The sequence below is a fragment of the Scyliorhinus canicula genome, chromosome 9, assembly GCF_902713615.1.
Source record: "Scyliorhinus canicula chromosome 9, sScyCan1.1, whole genome shotgun sequence".
Classification (NCBI taxonomy): Eukaryota; Metazoa; Chordata; class Chondrichthyes; order Carcharhiniformes; family Scyliorhinidae; genus Scyliorhinus; species Scyliorhinus canicula.
This window is the reverse complement of record NC_052154.1, coordinates 120,739,846-120,757,360: the sequence shown is the minus strand read 5'-3', so window position 1 is coordinate 120,757,360 and position 17,515 is coordinate 120,739,846. Positions and strand designations below refer to the sequence as shown.

At 49.3% G+C, this 17,515-nt stretch overlaps 1 protein-coding gene across 1 annotated transcript in view; it reads right to left on the bottom strand.

Moving 5' to 3' along the window:
- LOC119971641 (testis-specific serine kinase substrate-like) overlaps positions 1–17,515 on the bottom strand; it is an 80,151-nt gene that overhangs the window by 35,365 nt on the left and 27,271 nt on the right. The window contains exons 5-6 of the mRNA XM_038807466.1: positions 15,799–15,993; positions 11,714–11,872 (exon numbers count right to left, since the gene is read on the bottom strand). Coding sequence (XP_038663394.1) covers positions 11,714–11,872; positions 15,799–15,993 — 354 coding nt within the window. The remainder of the gene's footprint in view (positions 1–11,713; positions 11,873–15,798; positions 15,994–17,515) is intronic.

Genomic DNA, 17,515 nt, shown 5'->3' with positions numbered 1-17,515 from the left:
GTGGGGACTCGCCCAAGAAGGGATATGGCTGATCAGCAGGGCAGCAAGGGAAGGGGGCAGGGAGCCCCCTCCCCCCCCCCCCCTACCCACCCACCCGACCAGGCTAGTCACATGGATCGTGCGAGGGTTAAATGGGCCGGTTAAACGGTTGTGTGTGTTACACATCTGAGGAGTCTGAAGGCGGGCGTGTTTTTTTTTACAGGAAACACTCCTGAAGTTGGGGGATCAGACAAAGCTGGGGAAGAGATAGATGGAGCAGGTGTTCCATTCGAGGCTGGATATGAAAACGAGCAGAGTGGCGTGTTGATCAATAAGAGTGTGGAGTTTGAGGTGGGGAGCATTGTGGCCGATCAGGGGGGGTAGGCATATTGTGGTTAGTGGGAAGCTGGAAGGGATGCCGGTAGTCCTGGTTAATATTTATGCCCCAAATTGGTATAATGCGGATTTTATGAGGCGGGTGTTGGGGAAAATTCCGGATTTAGATACACACTGGTTGATTATGGGGGGGAATTTTAAGATAGTCCTGGACCCGAGCTGGGCCGGTCAAGCCTGAAGTCATTGAGAGGACCGGCAGTGGCCAGGGAGCTGAAGGAGTTCATGGAGCGCATGGGGGGTTGCGGACCTGTGGAGGCCTTGGGGGGCCGAGGGCGAAGGAGTTTTCATATTCTCCCAAGTGACCTGGGTATACTCCTGGATAGATTTTTTTCGTACTGGACAAGGCGCTGCTGGGGGTGGTTGTGTGTGTGTGGCCGACTCTGGGTATTCGGCGATCGTGGTCTCTGACCACGAGCTGCACGGATTTGTGGGTGGTTCAAGGGGCAGCCCAACTGCCTCAGTGGATGTTGGCTGTGGAGCTGTTGGTGGATGAGGGTGTGTTTGAGCAGGTGAGGGACGCCATACGGAGCTATGTGGAGATGAATGATATGGCGGAGGTCACAGCCGCCATGTTGTGGGAGGCACTTAAGGCTGTAGTCAGAGGGGAGTTTATTTTGATGCGGGTGCATAGAGAGGGTGAAGTGAGAGGAGAGGGCAAAGCTGGTCGATGAGTTCTTGAGAGTGGATAGGAGGTACTCGGTGGCACTGGAGGAGGGGTTGTTGGAGGAGAGATAGAGGCTCCAGATGGAGTTTGGATTAGTGTCATCAAGGAAGGCAGTGGGACAGTTACAGAGGGCTTGGGGGCAGTTTATGACTATGGGGAGAAGGCAAGTATGATGCTGGCCCAGTTGAGGAAGCAGGCAGTGGCAAGGGAGATTGGTAGAGTGAGGGATGAAGGTGATGCATCTGGAGGGGTTGAATGGAGTATTTGAGGCCTTCTATAGGAGGCTTTATGAGTCAGAGCCCCCAAGGTGGGAAGAGGGGATGAGACGGTTCCTGAATGGGTTGGAATTTCCAAGGGTGGAGGAGAGGTGGGTTCAGGGCCTGGAGGCCCCTATTGGGGGAAGTGATGGATGGCATGGAGGCGATGTAGGTGGGAAGGCCCTGAGTCTGGACGGGTTCAAGTCAGGTTTTATAAAAAGTTTGGGGTGGAGCTGGGTCCATTGCTGCTGAGGGCGTATAATGAGATGAGGGACAGGGGGGATCTCCCCGCTATGTTATTGCAGTATCCAGGTGGCGCTGAGTTGGGCCCAGCTGCATAGGATGAACTTGGCTCAATTAGTCGAGGGGATGAAGGCAGATTTTAAGAGGTGCGGATGGGATTCTTTGTTTCTGAGACTAAGTATTGTGGTAGTCTGTGTAGAGGTATTACGGTACCTAGTAATGCTGGAACACCATTGGTAGATAATGTATGCTTTCCATTGGTCGAGCCTGTATGGTAGCTCTGCCCTGCAAGGCGGGGTATAAGAGCCCGTGCCACCCCAGCAGCTTCCTTTCTGTACCTGAGCTGCTGGGGGAAACATCTCGCTTATTAAAGCCTTTAGTTGTACTACAACCTCGCTTTAGTAGTCATTGATTGTGCATCAATTTAATAAGCTAGATTTAAAGAATGGAGCTCCGAATTAAGCCAGAGTGTCTGCAACTCAGCCCCCATGAAGTAAACTCGGCGGCGACTTTCAAGCACTGGCTGGCGTGCTTCAACGGCTACCTCGGAATGGCAGAAAACACACCCGCAAGAGAACAGAAACTGCAGATCCTGAAATGAAATGAAATGAAAATGAAATGAAATGAAATGAAATTAAATGAAAGATCCTGCACTCGAGGGTGAGCCCAGAAGTCTACACCCTCATCGAGGACACGGACGACTTCAATGCCGCGATGAAGTTGCTGAAAGGACATTACATTTGCCCTGTGAATCAGGTCTACGCCCGGCATCCACTAGCAAAGAGGCGACAGATTTGTGGTGAGTCACTGGAAGAATTCTACCGTGCGCTCCTAGTGTTGGGGAGAAACTGCACCTGCTCACAGGTTTCAGCAAATGACCACACTGAACTGTTGATTCGGGACGCTTTCGTTGCGGGTATGCTGTCCTCTCAAATCCGCCAGCGTTTGATGGAGAAAGAAACTCTAGGCCTCAAGGAGGCACGGGCCCTTGCTGGCTCCCTGGATATGGCCTCCCGAAATGCCCGGGCCTACGCCCCTGACCGCATGGCAGCCCCCTGGGCAGCGTGGAATCCCTCTGCAGCCGACTCCGAGACAATGCCCCACACTCCCCAACAAGCTTGCGCTGCAAGACAGCCCAGCAACCCCGGGGGGCCCCGCTGCTATTTTTGCGGGCAAGCCAACACCCTCGACAGCACTGCCCAGCCCGTTCGTCCACCTGTAAAGTGTGCGGCAAATAGGGCCATTTTGTGGCGGTATGCCAGGCCCGGGCGGTCGCTGCGGTCTCCGGAAGCGAATGCGGACCGCCAATACAATCTTCTCCGCGGGCCCCAAGCAGCCAGTGAGCGCCGCCATCTTCCTCCTCCAGGGCCACGTGTGGCCTCCGGGCGCCGCCATCTCGTTCCGCTGACGCCGCGTGCGATGGATGGGCGCCGCCATTTTGTGCACCCACAGCCACGTGCGACCAGTGGGTGCCGCCATCTTGGATGGACTCCCAGGACCACAGTGCAGATGACCACACACTGCCCGACAAGAACACCCAGCTGCTGCCACGATTAGACTCGGTGACCCTGGACCAGTCTCGGCCTCAAACACTCTCAACTGCTGCTACAATGGTGCTAATCAACGGACACGAGATGTCCTGCTTAATCGACTCTGGGAGCACGGAGAGCTTCATACACCCCGATACGGTAAGGCGCTGTTCTCTCCCCGTCCACCCTGTTAATCAAAACATCTCCCTGGCCTCCGGTTCCCACTCAGTAGAGATAAAGGGGTTCTGTGTAGCAAACCTCACGGTCCAGGGAAGGGAGTTCAAAATTTACCAGCTCTACGTCCTTCCCCACCTCTGCGCAGCCACACTCCTAGGGTTAGACTTCCAGTGCAACCTCCAAAGTCTAACTTTCAAATTCGGCGGCCCTATACCCCCTCTCACTGTCTGCAGCCTCGCGACCCTCAAGGTCGATCCGCCTTCCCTGTTTGCAAACCTCGCCCCGGATTGCAAACCCGCCACCAGGAGCAGATGGTACAGTGTCCAGGATTTTTATTAGGTCGGAGGTCCAACGGCTACTGAGGGAAGGAGTCATTGAAGCTAGCAACAGTCCCTGGAGAGCTCATGTAGTGGTGGTAAAGACCGGGGAGAAGAATAGGATGGTCATCGACTACAGTCAGACCATCAACAGGTTTACGCAGCTGGACGCGTACCCTCTCCCCCACATACCTGACCTGGTAAACAGGATCGCGCAATACAAGGTCTTCTCCACGGTGGACCTTAAGTCCGCCTACCACCAGCTCCCCATCCGCACGAGAGATCGCAAGTACACTGCCTTCGAGGCAGATGGGCGGCTCTACCACTTTTTAAGGGTTCCTTTCGGTGTCACTAACGGAGACTCGGTCTTCCAGCAAGAGATGGACCGAATGGTTGACCGATACGGTTTACAGGCAACATTCCCGTATCTCTATAATGTCACCATCTGCGGCCATGACCAGCAGGACCACGACACCAACCTCCGAAAATTCCTCCAGACCGCGAAAATCCTTAACCTTACATATAACAAGGATAAATACGTGTTTAGCACCGACCGCCTAGCCATCCTCGGCTACGTAGTGCAAAATGGAGTTACAGGCCCTGACCCTGAATGCTTGCGCCCCCTTATGGAGTTCCCCCTCCCTCACTGCTCCAAGGCCCTGAAGCGCTGCCTAGGTTTTTTTTCTTACTACGCCCAGTGGGTCCCCAACTATGCAGACAAGGCCCGTCCTCTGATCCAATCCACAGTTTTTCCCCTGTCGATAGAGGCCCGCCTTCAGCCGCATTAAAGCAGAATACATTAAAGGCCCTCCCCTTCCAGGTCGAGAGTGACGCGTCCGACGTAGCTCTGGCGGCCACCCTCAACCAAGCGGGCAGACCCGTGGCCTTCTTCTCACATACCCTCCATGCTTCCGAAATCCGCCACTCCTCAGTCGAAAAGGAGGCCCAGGCCATAGTAGAAGCTGTGCGACATTGGAGGCAATACCAGGCCGGCAGGAGATTCACTCTCCTCACTGACCAACGGTCGGTCACCTTCATATTCGATAATGCACAACGGGGCAAGATAAAAAACGATAAGATCTTGCGGTGGAGGATCGAACTCTCCACCTATAACTACGAGATCGTGTATCGTCCTGGGAAGCTAAACGAGCCTCCTGATGCCCTGTCCCACAGCACATGTGCCAACGCACAAGTGGACCGCCTCCGAGTCCTCCACAAGGTCCTCTGCCACCCGGGGGTCACTCGCTTCTTCCATTTTGTCAAGACCCGCAACCTGCCCTACTCCATCGAGGAGGTCAGGACAGCCACCAGGGATTGCCAAATCTGCGCGGAGTGCAAGCCGCACTTCTACCGGCCAGAGAAAGCGCACCTGATAAAGGCATCCCGTCTCTTTGAATGCCTCAGCATGGACTTCAAAGGTCCCCTCCCCTCCACCGACCGCAACACGTACTTCCTGAACGTGATTGGCGAGTACTCCCAATTCCCATTTGCCATCCCCTGCCCTGACATGACCACAACCACTGTCATTAAAGCCCTCTATAGCATCTTTACACTGTTCGGATTCCCCGCTTACATCTTACATACATAGCGACCGCGGGTCCTCCTTTATGAGCGGCGAACTGCGTCAATTCCTGCTCAGCAAGGGCATCGCCTCCAGCAGGACGACCAGTTACAACCCCCCGGGGTAACGGACAGGTAGAGAGGGAGAATGGAACGGTCTGGAAGACCGTCCTACTGGTCCTACGGTCCAGAAATCTCCCAGTCTCCCGCTGGCAGGAAGTCCTCCCGGATGCCCTCCACTGCATCCGGTCCCTGCTCTGCACCACAAACAACCAAACACCTCACGAACGTCTCCTTGTTTTCCCCAGGAAGTCCTCCACTGGGACCTCGCTCCCGACCTGGATGGCAGCTCCCGGACCCATCCTGCTCCGAAAACATGTGCGGGCGCACAAGTTGGACCCGTTGGTCGAGAGAGTCCATCTTCCCCCCAGTACGCCTACGTGGCGTACCCCGACGGCCGACAAGACACGGTCTCCCTATGAGACCTGGCGCCCGCCGGATCCCCGCGCACACCCCCGCCGCCAGTCCCACCTCGCATCCCACCGGTGCACCTTACAGCTGCCCCCTTCCCAGGAGGATCAGTTCTTCCGCTGGCCCCGTCTAGGCCCCCTGCCCACCGACGCACCCCGCAGATGCTCCCTTCCCAGGTCAATCAGCTCCCCCACCAGTGCCGTCTAGGGGTGTTGAAGCTGCCACAGAGATCCAAACCACGCTCCCGGAGTCACAGACGCCCGAACCTCCACCGCATCACCACCAAAGCTTCGATGATCACAGAGGACAACCAGGGCCCCCGATTGACTGATTGCTTCATTTTAACGTGTATATAGTTAATTGTAAAATTGTAAATAGTTACGATAATAAGGCAAAACGCTGTACGGAGGCATTACGGTACCTCCATAACCATAACTTCTACCATGTTGTAATACCAAGCCACCAACCCCGCCGGACTCTCTTTTTAACAGGGGGTGAATGTGGTAATCTGTGTAGAGGTATTACGGTACCTAGTAATGCTGGAACACCATTGGTAGATAATGTATACTTTCCATTGGTCGAGCCTGTATGGTAGCTCCGCCCTGCAAGGCGGGGTATAAGAGCCGGTGCCGCCCCAGCAGCTTCCTTTCTGTACCTGAGCTGCTGGGGGAAACATCTAGCTTATTAAAGCCTTCAGTTGTACTACTACCTCGCTTTAGTAATCATTGATTGTGCATCAAGTACGCCAAAGCAGAATTTGTGGACTTTTCACGGCAGCAAAACTGGTGCCACATCTGGATCGATTCCACTACTGCTTAGGGGCTAGCACCGGGCCCACCTGGAACACAATCGATTCCAATGAGAAATGGTGTCAGATTCGCGATTGACACTCAGGAGGCTGACAAACTGCAGCTGCGTACACACATTCCACACCCCCTCTCCCCGCCCCCCCCCCCCCCCCCCCCCCCCCCCGCCCCCCACACACACCATCCCAGCCAACAAGATGGCAGCGAGGAGAGCAGCTCCATGCTTCACTAACACCAAGCTGGAGGCCCTCCAGGATGCTGTGGAAGAGTGGAGGGTGACCCTGTACCCGGCCTGGGAAGGAGGCTGCGAGCCGTCGCTGTACGTTGTGCCTGGGCGCAGGTGGCAGAGGCAGTCAGCGCCACCATCAACACCGTCCGGCCCAGCCAGCAGTGCCGGAAGAAACTGCACAACTTCCTCAGAGTAGCCAGGGTGAGTAGGCACACACCCGTAACCCGACCATCCGAACCCAGTGGGTGCCCGAACCACCACCCTGCACCACATGCCGGCACCCATACCGGCCGCCCTGGTGGGGGGCCCTGACCATGGAGGCCACCAGCTGCCCTCCCCCTGGGCTGTGTGAGTCAGTATGCCTAACACTGTTGTCTTCTGTTTCTCACTCCCCCCCCCACGTGCAAAACCACCAGACCTGCGGCCCCTCACTGTGGCTGAGCAGAGGGACCTTGACATGGTCGCAGTCACAGTCAGAAGAGAGGGAGGTCGCCAAGGTGGAGCTCGGCTGCAGGCAAGGAAGTGAGACCCTGCTCAGTTGTGGTTCGCCATGACACATGTGTCAACACTCCCCCCCCATCACCACCCTCACACCACCCTCACCCCCACATCACCGTCATTCTACACCACCCGCACCTCTATCCTCATCCCCACACCACCCTCAACCTACAACACCCGCACCCCTAAACTCTCCCCCACATTACCCTCATCCCACACCACCAGCCCCCCACCCTCACCCCCACGACCCCCACTTTCCCTCCGGCCCACGGTCTAATCATGTGCCTTGCCTTGTACCTTACTGGACCGGCTGGAGATGGGGCGAGTCCATCTGGTGCCTCCTGCCCCCAGCCAGTGCCACATTCGGAGAGCTCCGTGAGCCGAGCAGTGACGCTGAGAGCAGTTCGGATGGCAGCCCTCCGCCCGACACTCCGGAGACCCCAGAGCGACTTTCCACCATAGCTGTCTCCAACACCCACCACCATCCCTGAGACACTCACCTTGGTTGGGCATGTTGGTGAAGAGGCCCCTAGGACACTTTCTGGTTCGCACCACACAGCTGCTCCGGTACAGCAGGTGAAGGTACAAGGAACTCTGAGGTGTGCAGAGTGGACGCGGGTCCAAGGATATGGGAGTTATGGCAGGGGTTCTCCAATGTGAAGTCTGAGGTTCTGGACGTGAGGGTGACCCCGAGTTCGGACTGGCGATATTTGGTGTGTTGGAAGACCTGGGAGTGCGGGACGGAGATAAGCTGATGTGTTGGCCTTTGCCTCCCTGTTAGCCCAGGACTCGGAGCTGCTGAAGGCAGGAGTGTAGCTGAGCGACCTGGAAGAATTCCTGCGGTTGGAAAAGATCAAGTTCACTCTGGGGGCGTCAATAGAAGAGTTCACTTGGAAGTGGAAACCTTTCATTGATTTATTCAAGGAGGATTGAGGGATCAACAAGGGGGGGGGCTACTTTCGGCGGGGGGGGGGGGGCGGTAAGGGGGTAAAAATGGGGAAAGTTGGACGTGAATGAGCTCAGTGACAAGGAGCTGGAGGTTTGGGGTTGTTTGTTGGGGTTGATGTGATGTTCTGCTGATGCTCTTTGGTTGTTCTTTTGATATTTTTTATATTTATATTTTTGTTGAAAAGCCTTGAATAAAAATATTTTTTAAAATAGGGTCAATCACACGAATCAAGCAGAGTCACATATCAGCAAGAACTGGTAAAGGGCAGCAATATTCTTTCTCCAAAGGACATTAGTAAAGTGGTTGGTCTTCTCCATGAAATCTCTACAGAGCAGAAGGAGGCCATTCAGCTTATTGAGTCTGCACCGATCCTCTGGAAGAGCCTCTGACATAGGTCACTCCCCCGCCCTTTCACTGTAATCCCATAACCTAACCTCCACATTTTACAAACTGAGGGGCAATTTAGCATGGCCAATCCTCCTAACCTGCACATTTTTGGATTATGGGAGGAAACCGGAGTACCCGGAGGAAATCCACACAGTCACGGGGAGAACATGCAAACTCCAAACAGATTGTCACCCAAGGCAATCTGGGAATGGAACACAAGTCCCTGCGCTGTGAGGCAGCAGTGCAAACCACTGTGCCACCCTTGGAGGGGTGGGTGGTGGGGCCCCCTCAAGTGGTTGGGCTTGGTCAGGTAGCTGAAGCGTTCCAGGTTGGGTTCTCCCCTGAGCCAATGTCCACCTGTGTATGGGACATGTCTCTTAGTGACGGGGACATGATATCGAGGCTCTCAACCATAGTCGTCACAGACTGAGCCATGCCTTGGACACCACCACTCAAGACGTTTGTGCTGCAGTCTTTCCACTGCGGTTGTCACCTGAGCAGTGTTGGTCTCGGTTACATAGTTGGCATCATCTCCTGTGCCCGCAGCCTTTGTGACTCCTCCAATTGAATCTGCACTTGCTGAAATATTGCTGATAGCCCCTCCTGAATCTCGTGGCTGTGTCCTAGCATCTACATCAGCTCTGGACTAACCTTGTCCAACAGCTTGGCATCTGGCTGGGCCTCAGCTTAGTCCGGGAATCCAACAGACCTCTGACTGCTGACTCCCTTGGATGTCTTGCCTCCATCTGATGTGCATCAGAAACTGTGTGGTGCTCACCAGATTGTGCCCCAGAAGCCATTAATGTCACCCACTGAGGTGCATGTCTCTGTGCTGGTGGAAGGTGGGGGTGGTAGGTGTGGCATCTCTGGTCACCTCAGAGCTCTCATCCGAAGTTGTCTCTTGGGTGGCAGGGTGGTGACGACTTCAAATGGCCTAGCCCAACAGATAGAGATCCTCTGAGAGTCTAGATATGTGGTCAGTAAGAGCGGAGGATCATTTTATCTGACATGAACAACTCGCTTGAGACAGGATGGGTGAAAGGGCAGTGGATCGTCACCTCTGCGGCACTAACCTCGCTGTTGGTGACTGCCCTCTCCTCAGACAAGCCCGCGATCTCTAGTGCCCGTTCTTCATAGGGGATGAGGACTCAGACCTCTGATACTCTGCCCTCCGTTTTGGCCCTCTCTTTATTATGGGCTATCTTCTCCTGCGGTGACTAAGAGAGGGCATAGTGAGCTTAGTGCTGAATGCATCAAGGGAGTCTATAGCAGGTGGCATGTCTGGGACCTGCACCTGGGACATGAAGGGATTGTGCTGGTGGGTGCCAGAGGATTATGATAAACAAGCACGAAGATCGGATGTGGGGAGGGTGTGAGGTGTCAAACAATGTGACATACAGAATGCAGGAAGAAATTATTGTTGTAACAGAAGTGATAATGATCAGTCATTCTCACAAGCATGAAATTCCATATCCTACTTCTACCCCTTCCGCCTAACCCTTAGAGACTCCTTACAAAGTTGTTGGAAAAAGTATATTATGGCCAGTTTGTTGTGGGGGGGGGGGGGGGGGGGGGATTTGAGGGGTGGCAGGCGGAACTGATGCCAGGAGAGAGGTGGTAACTTACCTTGCAGCTTGTTGGAGATCGTTGGCCTTCTTCCTACATTGGCTGGCGGTCCTCCTTGTTATGCTGCCCGAACTGACCGTTGCTGCCACTGCCTCCCAGGCAGTATTGGTGACCCTGCTGCTGGCCCTCTGGCCCCCCTCGGGGAAACAAGATGTCCCGTTTTGCAGCGCCGATGTTGAAAAACCTGGCTAGGTTGGCATCCCCAAAGCGAGGAGCAGGTCTACGCGTTGCCATGCTTATGTGCTGACTGGAGTGAGTGGTGAGGGAGCGTTTCAAAGCAGCTCCTCCTTGTTCGCAGCGAGACGCTGAGGCACAAGTCTGGCGAATCAGACAGTGAGGTAGTCAGTAATGGCAAGAAGCTCGTGCAAGTTCATTTTCGGTACTAAGTACCGTTAAATACGAGCCATGATCTTGCCAACGAGGCTGTCAAGAAATACCCTGTCAATCACGCCCGACATGGTACTTAAATCGCGCCCAATGTTATTAAGTCCGATACAACTTTTGTTCAAATTGATTTCTCTCCTCTGGATTTCTAGTGTAATAGCATAACCACTATGCTGCACACTTGTTTTATATATAATATTAATTTAGCATAAATAGGTAGATTTCTATTCTTACCTTGAATGTATTATATTCCTTTATCTAAAACAGTATACTGATATTCTTACATGATGCAGAATATATTAAATGCTTATATTTAATCGAGTGTATTAATATTCTTACATCCAATAGAGGGTTTATATGTTTAAATAATTTTTCTTATTATATCTAATATAGAATATGCAAGTATTTTTCTCTCCAGCATGCAGTTTACATATGAGCGTACATACAAATAATGAGCAGGAGTAGGCTACTCGCTCCTTCGAGCCTTTTCCGCTATTCAGTAAGATCATGATTCCTGTCAATGTTATGATAAAGGTCCACAGTTGGAAAAGCTGCCAATTTGTACATTCACCTTCTAACTCGGAGTGTGAAAGGGCCTGTACCTTCACACCAATACAGGTTTTGATTAGGTTGTGAGTTTCTAATTGAAAACTACATACTATTCTCTAAGCAAGGTAATAACAGTTGCGCAGTTAACTTGACTGTACCATCCTGTCTTTCCCACAAAATAAAACTGGGGATAAAAGTGACAAAACACAAATGCTTCTCTACACAACTCCATGGATCCCCACACATGATTACATTGCCCGAAGTAAACAATCTAAATCTTTCAAAGGAATTACGGCCCTGTACACAATTTCTATCACATCAGGACTCAAATTCATATCTATAATTTTTGATGCAATTAACTCGTGGAATATTAGTTTTACTTTACTTTTATCCACTTTGATGTGATGTAGAAAGTATTCAGATTATAATATTGCTACTGTTCTAATAAATTGCATATCAATACTATTCTAATTTATGTGAAATATTTTAGAATCATTGTATTACCCTAGATCCAGTACAGAGTATATTAATATTACACAATATTCCTCTAACTCTAATATGAATATTAATATTTGATCATGCATAATTATAATATTTTAATAATTAATGACGCATTTCAGTACTTCTAGACACTGAATCCAGAGTAAAGTAATAACAACTCTTTTATATTGCTCCCTTATTTTGATGCTTACTTTCCACTCTGTGGTTTGGTCAGTAGGTAGCTGCTTTTTTGACTCAGATCATTAGCTCTGTGTAGCTCGACCAATATAGCTTCCAACAGCGAGTGGATTCCGGCAAGATCACTCGTGTCTGCTGCAATTTTAGACACTGCTTCAGATGACTCATTCATGCTAAAAATAAATTCAGTTATAAGACGCTTGGTTAGTACCCTGTTGTTGTACACAGGAAAGTTATCTAAACGTGTTCTTCTGCACTGCCTGCAAACTTAAATATTCTGAGCATTTCTGATGTTTCCCTGTCTGCCTTGTTGCTGCATTTTGTACTTGAGTAACTGCAATGCTTTGGTGAGGTTCTATTTGAATATTACGTGAAGAGGGTAAAGCATAACTTCAGCGGGGTCCTCAAAGGGGCAATCACAATTGGCAGCTCATGGGGGGGTCCAGAACAAAGGGGTGTAATGGTAAAATTCAAAGTAAACCATTCGGATAATGTCTGGAAGCATTACCCACACAAAGGGTAGTGGATATCTGGAACATTCTCTTCACAAAATCTGTTAAGTAATGGTCAAATAAATCCACACCTGAAATTATTAGACAGGCAATGGTTTAAACGTTATAGGACTAAGATTTGGATTATTATAGAAATTCGCTACAATGTAACTGAATGACAGAATAGACTCAAGGGGTTGATGAGCCGACTACCATTCCTATTTTTCTAGGCATGCTGCCCAGCTTTCTTTTCCACTGAAGTCAATGGAAGGGTGTGTAATAATCTGTTACCAAGATTTCAAAACCCTTGTGGCTGAAGTCATATTTTACTCTCTCAAAGACTCAAAGAATACGGCTTTTTGGACAGTCAATTAAGTTATGCCTGACCAAAACATCCATACAAAACAAAACATCTGGTTTAGCACAGTGGGCTAAACGGCTGACTTGTAATGCAGAACAAGGCCAGCAGCGGGGGTTCAATTCCTGTACCGGTATCCCCGAACAGGCGCCAGAATGTGGCGACTAGGGGCTTTTCACAGTAACTTCATTGAAGCCTACTTGTGACAATAAGCGATTATTATTATTAGATGTGAGAAACTACCAATTCCTTCAAACACATGTCTCTAAGAATTGTTGAGTTGTCTGGACAATCTGAACATATTTTGCCCAGTTCAGTTGTTTTACCTACTTTATTCTTCATTCTTTATGTCTCCCCACCACCAGAGTTGCCACACCTCTGTATTCTGCAGTCTTCCCTGCACTCCGCTGCCCAATCCATTGAACTCGTCACACTCCATCCTTTGTGCTGTCGGTGCCAATGGTGTCTCAATAGTTAAGTTGAGCAAATGCCTTGACTGGAATATTTAACCTGGAAATGTTTGTATGATTGATAACTGTCTGCAATATCGTAGAATGGTTGATCGATTTGAATCTCAAAGGTTTTTGTTCTAGTTTGTCATGAACTACAACATTCTGGAAACCTCCTCCCTTCTCTGATTGTCTAAGTGTCCTCACTTTCTTTGATATGCATACTGAACTAATCGATATGTTTAAGGTGAATTTCACAGGAATTATATTTCATTAGCTCAGCTTCATAACATTAACAGAATGATTGAACTATATTACAGAAGTTCCTGAGAGAATTTCAAACAAAAGAAGCATGCAATGATCAAGTCATGATGGCTGAGGGTATCTGATAAGTTCACTTGGTGAAATGCTTAATGTTTCTATTTAGCCACTTTCCATACTTCAAAAAGAAAATTTTTACTTTACTGTACATGAATCATGCTTTGACTCTTTTTGTAATGAACAACATTTCAACTGTTTTGTTCAGTCACTTGGATCTAAGAATAGTGTTGTCTCATCAAAGAGTTCCCTTCTCACACAATGATGTTTCAGCAAGTTAAATAGGTTTAAAGAGCTTGGGGCCAGAGTTTCAGAATAAGGGGTCTCCCATTTAAGATGGAGATGAGGAGAAGAGTTGTTAAACTATGAAATTTCACTACCCCATGGAGCACTGAAGGCTAGATTATTGAGTATATTTGAGGCTGAGTTCCAGTAGTTTTTGATCAACAAGGGAATCGAGGGTTATGTGGGGACAGGCAAGAGAGTGGAGTTAAGGCCACAGTCAGATCAGCCATGACTTTATTGAATGGCAGAGTAGGCTCAATGGGCCAAGTCGTCTACTCCTGCTGCTATTTCTTATGATCTTAATTTCTTCGAAAAGTAAGTGCATCACAGCATGTCAGATCATTAAATGCATATTGTGTAACGCAATGTAAATAATCAGAGTTTGTCACAGTATGCTGTACAACAGTATGTCAGTGTGCTACAGTGAAGCATATAATATTAATAACCTTTATTGTCTCAAGTAGGCTTACATTAACACTGCAATGAATGTACTGTGAATCATAGAATCATAGAATTTACAGTGCAGAGGAAGTCCATTCGATCTGCACCAGCCCTTGGAAAGAGCACCCCACTCAAGCACACACCTCCTCTACCTTAACCCAGTAACCCCAATTAACCTTTTTGGACACTAAAGGCAATTTAGCATGGCCAATCCACCTAACTCGCACATCTTTGGACTGTGGGGTACCCAGTGACAAGCCCCTAGTTGCCACATTGTGGCGCTTCTTCGGATACACAGAGGGGAATTCAGAATGTCCAATTCACCTAACAGCACGTCTTTCAGTACTTGTAGGAGGAAACCGGAGCACCCGGAGGAAACACACGCAGACACAGGGAGAGCGTGCAGATCCTCACAGACAGTGACCCAAGCTGGGAATTGAACCTGGGACCCAGGTGCCTTGAAGCAACAGTGCTAACCATTGTGCGACTGTGCTGCATGAGATGGACAATATCAGAAGGTGTTAAAATGAGGGCTGTGGGACATTAATGACACCGTACTTTCAGAGTATTACAGTAGGAAGTATGAGATATTCAGTTCAAGGACTGAATTTTACAGTGGGGGCAGGCTTCCTCTTGGTCAGCTATTCTCACAGCTAGTTAACAGCAGTCGGCCATTAATTAGGTGAAGAGGGCTTGCTGCCGCCACCGAGAAAGGCAAATACCTCCAAAACGTAACAAACAATGAAATGGCTGGCAACTTTCTTGTCGCAACAGCATCACCAGGTGTGGTGGCTGCCACTGCTAATATTGCAACAGCTCCGAGGAAGGTAAGTGAGGCAATGGGGCCTGGGATTTGTCTTTCCAGGGCCAGAGCCAGGTTAGCAAACCCCTGAGAGGCAAGAGGAGCGAGGAAGGTGAGGTGGGGGGGATGATAAAATTATGGCCGTACAAAAAGGGATACGAATTATGTCCTCTTAATTATAGAATTTAGAATTTACAATTCAGAAGGAGGCCATTCGGCCCATTGAGTCCACACCGGCCCTTGGAAAGAGCACCCCACTTAAGCCCACACCTCCACCCTATCCCCAGAACCCAGGGACCCCATCCAACCTTTTGGAAACCAAGGGGCAATTTAGCATGGCCAATCCACCTAACATGCACATCTTTGAACTGTGGGAGCACCCGGAGGAAACCTACGCAGGCACGGGGAGAAAGTGCATACCCCACACAGTCACCCAAGGCCGGAATTGAACCTGGGACCCTGGAGCGGGATTTTCCCTCAGAGAATTACAGTGGAGGCTGTGAGACATGGAATCAGAATTTTACAGTGAGGTGTGTGCCCAAATGTACCATTGTGAGGGATCTGGGATGCGCAAGTCCAAAGTGTAACCACCCTGTCCAGCGGGAATAAGGAGACTTCAGGCCAGATATCTGTTTTGCACCCCACCTGACTTTGCATTCCATTGATTTTTATTTAGAAAATCTAACTACCTCGTGGAGTTGGGGCGTTTTGTGCCTTAATTGGATGCTCAGTTAAAGAGGCAATGTACGTTCCAGTCGTCACTTCATGCCATTATTCAAATTTGGTCCCTGTTCCTCTGCCTGAATTCAGACATATTCTAATGGTGGACCTCCAGGCCAGCATAAAACCATTAAAATCAGCCCTAAAGGTTCATATTTCCATGTGGGAATGTGCACATCACACCTCCGCTTTGGGAGCAAACCTTCAGTTACACACTCGGTGAGGAATGCTTTACCTGATCGAAACGTCATTTGTTTCAGCTCTGAAGTCCCCAAGCATTTTATGCAAACTGGATTCTTGTTCTTGACTAACTTCCCATTGGTGCAGGAGATTGCTCATCTTCTCTTTGACTTTATCTGTCTGCTTGAACATCTCTTCCGTAAGGGCAGTGTCCTGATGGTACTCTGAATTAAAATCTACCAGCGTCTTCCTAGAATGGTCAAAGATTATGTTAAACTGGCATTGGAGGTACTTGAAATGGATAAAATGCCCCTTCCTTGCCTACACTGACACATGGTCAGCCTTTCAATAATCTCAGCCAAGAATTTGGGCAAAAGGAGACCTATATTAAAATTAACACCAAAGTAATTCATTGAAAAATGTTTGCAGGAACTTTCATGTTCAAAGTGTTAAGTGTTTGGAATAATCTTTGTGAGAAAGGAAAAGCACAAAGACATTGAAATAGCAATGAGATACCCCAATTTCAGAGATTGGTTAATGGAATGCCTTAATTAGCCAGTTCTCAACCTTCGCCCTTCTCTTATTCTGAAATGGTAAGTGTTCTAGCTAACGCTGTAATCTCTCCAACTTGCTAAACTGGAAAGAAACCATCTCAACAAAACCTTCTGAGGTATAGCTTACATTTGGTGTGCCTTCGCTGAGCCTCACCTGTGGGTTGATTTGACAATTACAGTCCGTCCACCTGAATCATGTTTCTTCCAGGTTTTCAGTCATTAAGATAAACAACTGGACATCTGGAGAGGGCTGTGAATTGGCAAGCTGATTTCTCTGTCCAATTTGCCCTCTCATGAAGTAAAGACCTGAAACAGGAACACTGCCTTGTAGACTTGATCCCAATACTTCACATCAGTTTGAAGCCCATTTGTTGGTCGGTGAACAAGATGGCAGGAGGTGAGATGCGAGGAGAACGATGAGTATGAACAATCAAATTGGTCAATTCTTTGCACCATAACCCTCTTTTTACAAATTAAAAATGAACTGGAGGGAGAGGTAATTTTTTTCAGTTTCCTTAGTTTGACCCTTCCACCAGCAGATGGCGAAGTTAGTAAACTTTCTATCGAAGAGGACCGATTGATTTCAATGGATGCTTGCAGTGCACAAGGAAGCCATTCGCCCCATCAAGTCTGCCCCAACCCCCCGAAAGAACAGCCTACCTGGGCCCATGACCGTGCCCTATCATCGTAACCCCACCTAACCTTTTGGACATTAAAGCGCAATTTAGCATGGCCAATCCACCTAACCTGCACATCATTGGACTGTCGGAGGAAACCAACGCAGACATGGGGAGAATGTGCAAACTCCACACAGTCACACAAGCTGCGTTTGAGAACTGAAAGCAGAGGCAGAAGAAACGGACAAACCCAGCCATTCTGAAATTAGAATACAAATGGTGGAAATACGAGGCAGATCAATCAACATGTGTAAAGACAAAATGCAGGTGAATGCTAGGTGTCTGATCCCTTTGGAAGAAACTATTAGTGAATGCCTTTTGTAAGACTAAACAAATATAGACGACAGGCAGAAATAGGTGAAGGAGGGCCTAGAGTTAGGAATGTTGACACCTGTCACAGAGAATAATGAATGGATTTGATAGCCTGCAAGGAGGTTTAGTAAAACAATGGAAATAAGTTAAAAACGGCTCCAGAGTTTACCCATATTGGCCAAGCAAGGGAAAAAGAAACCATTGAAACAAGGGGGAGAAACATAAATCA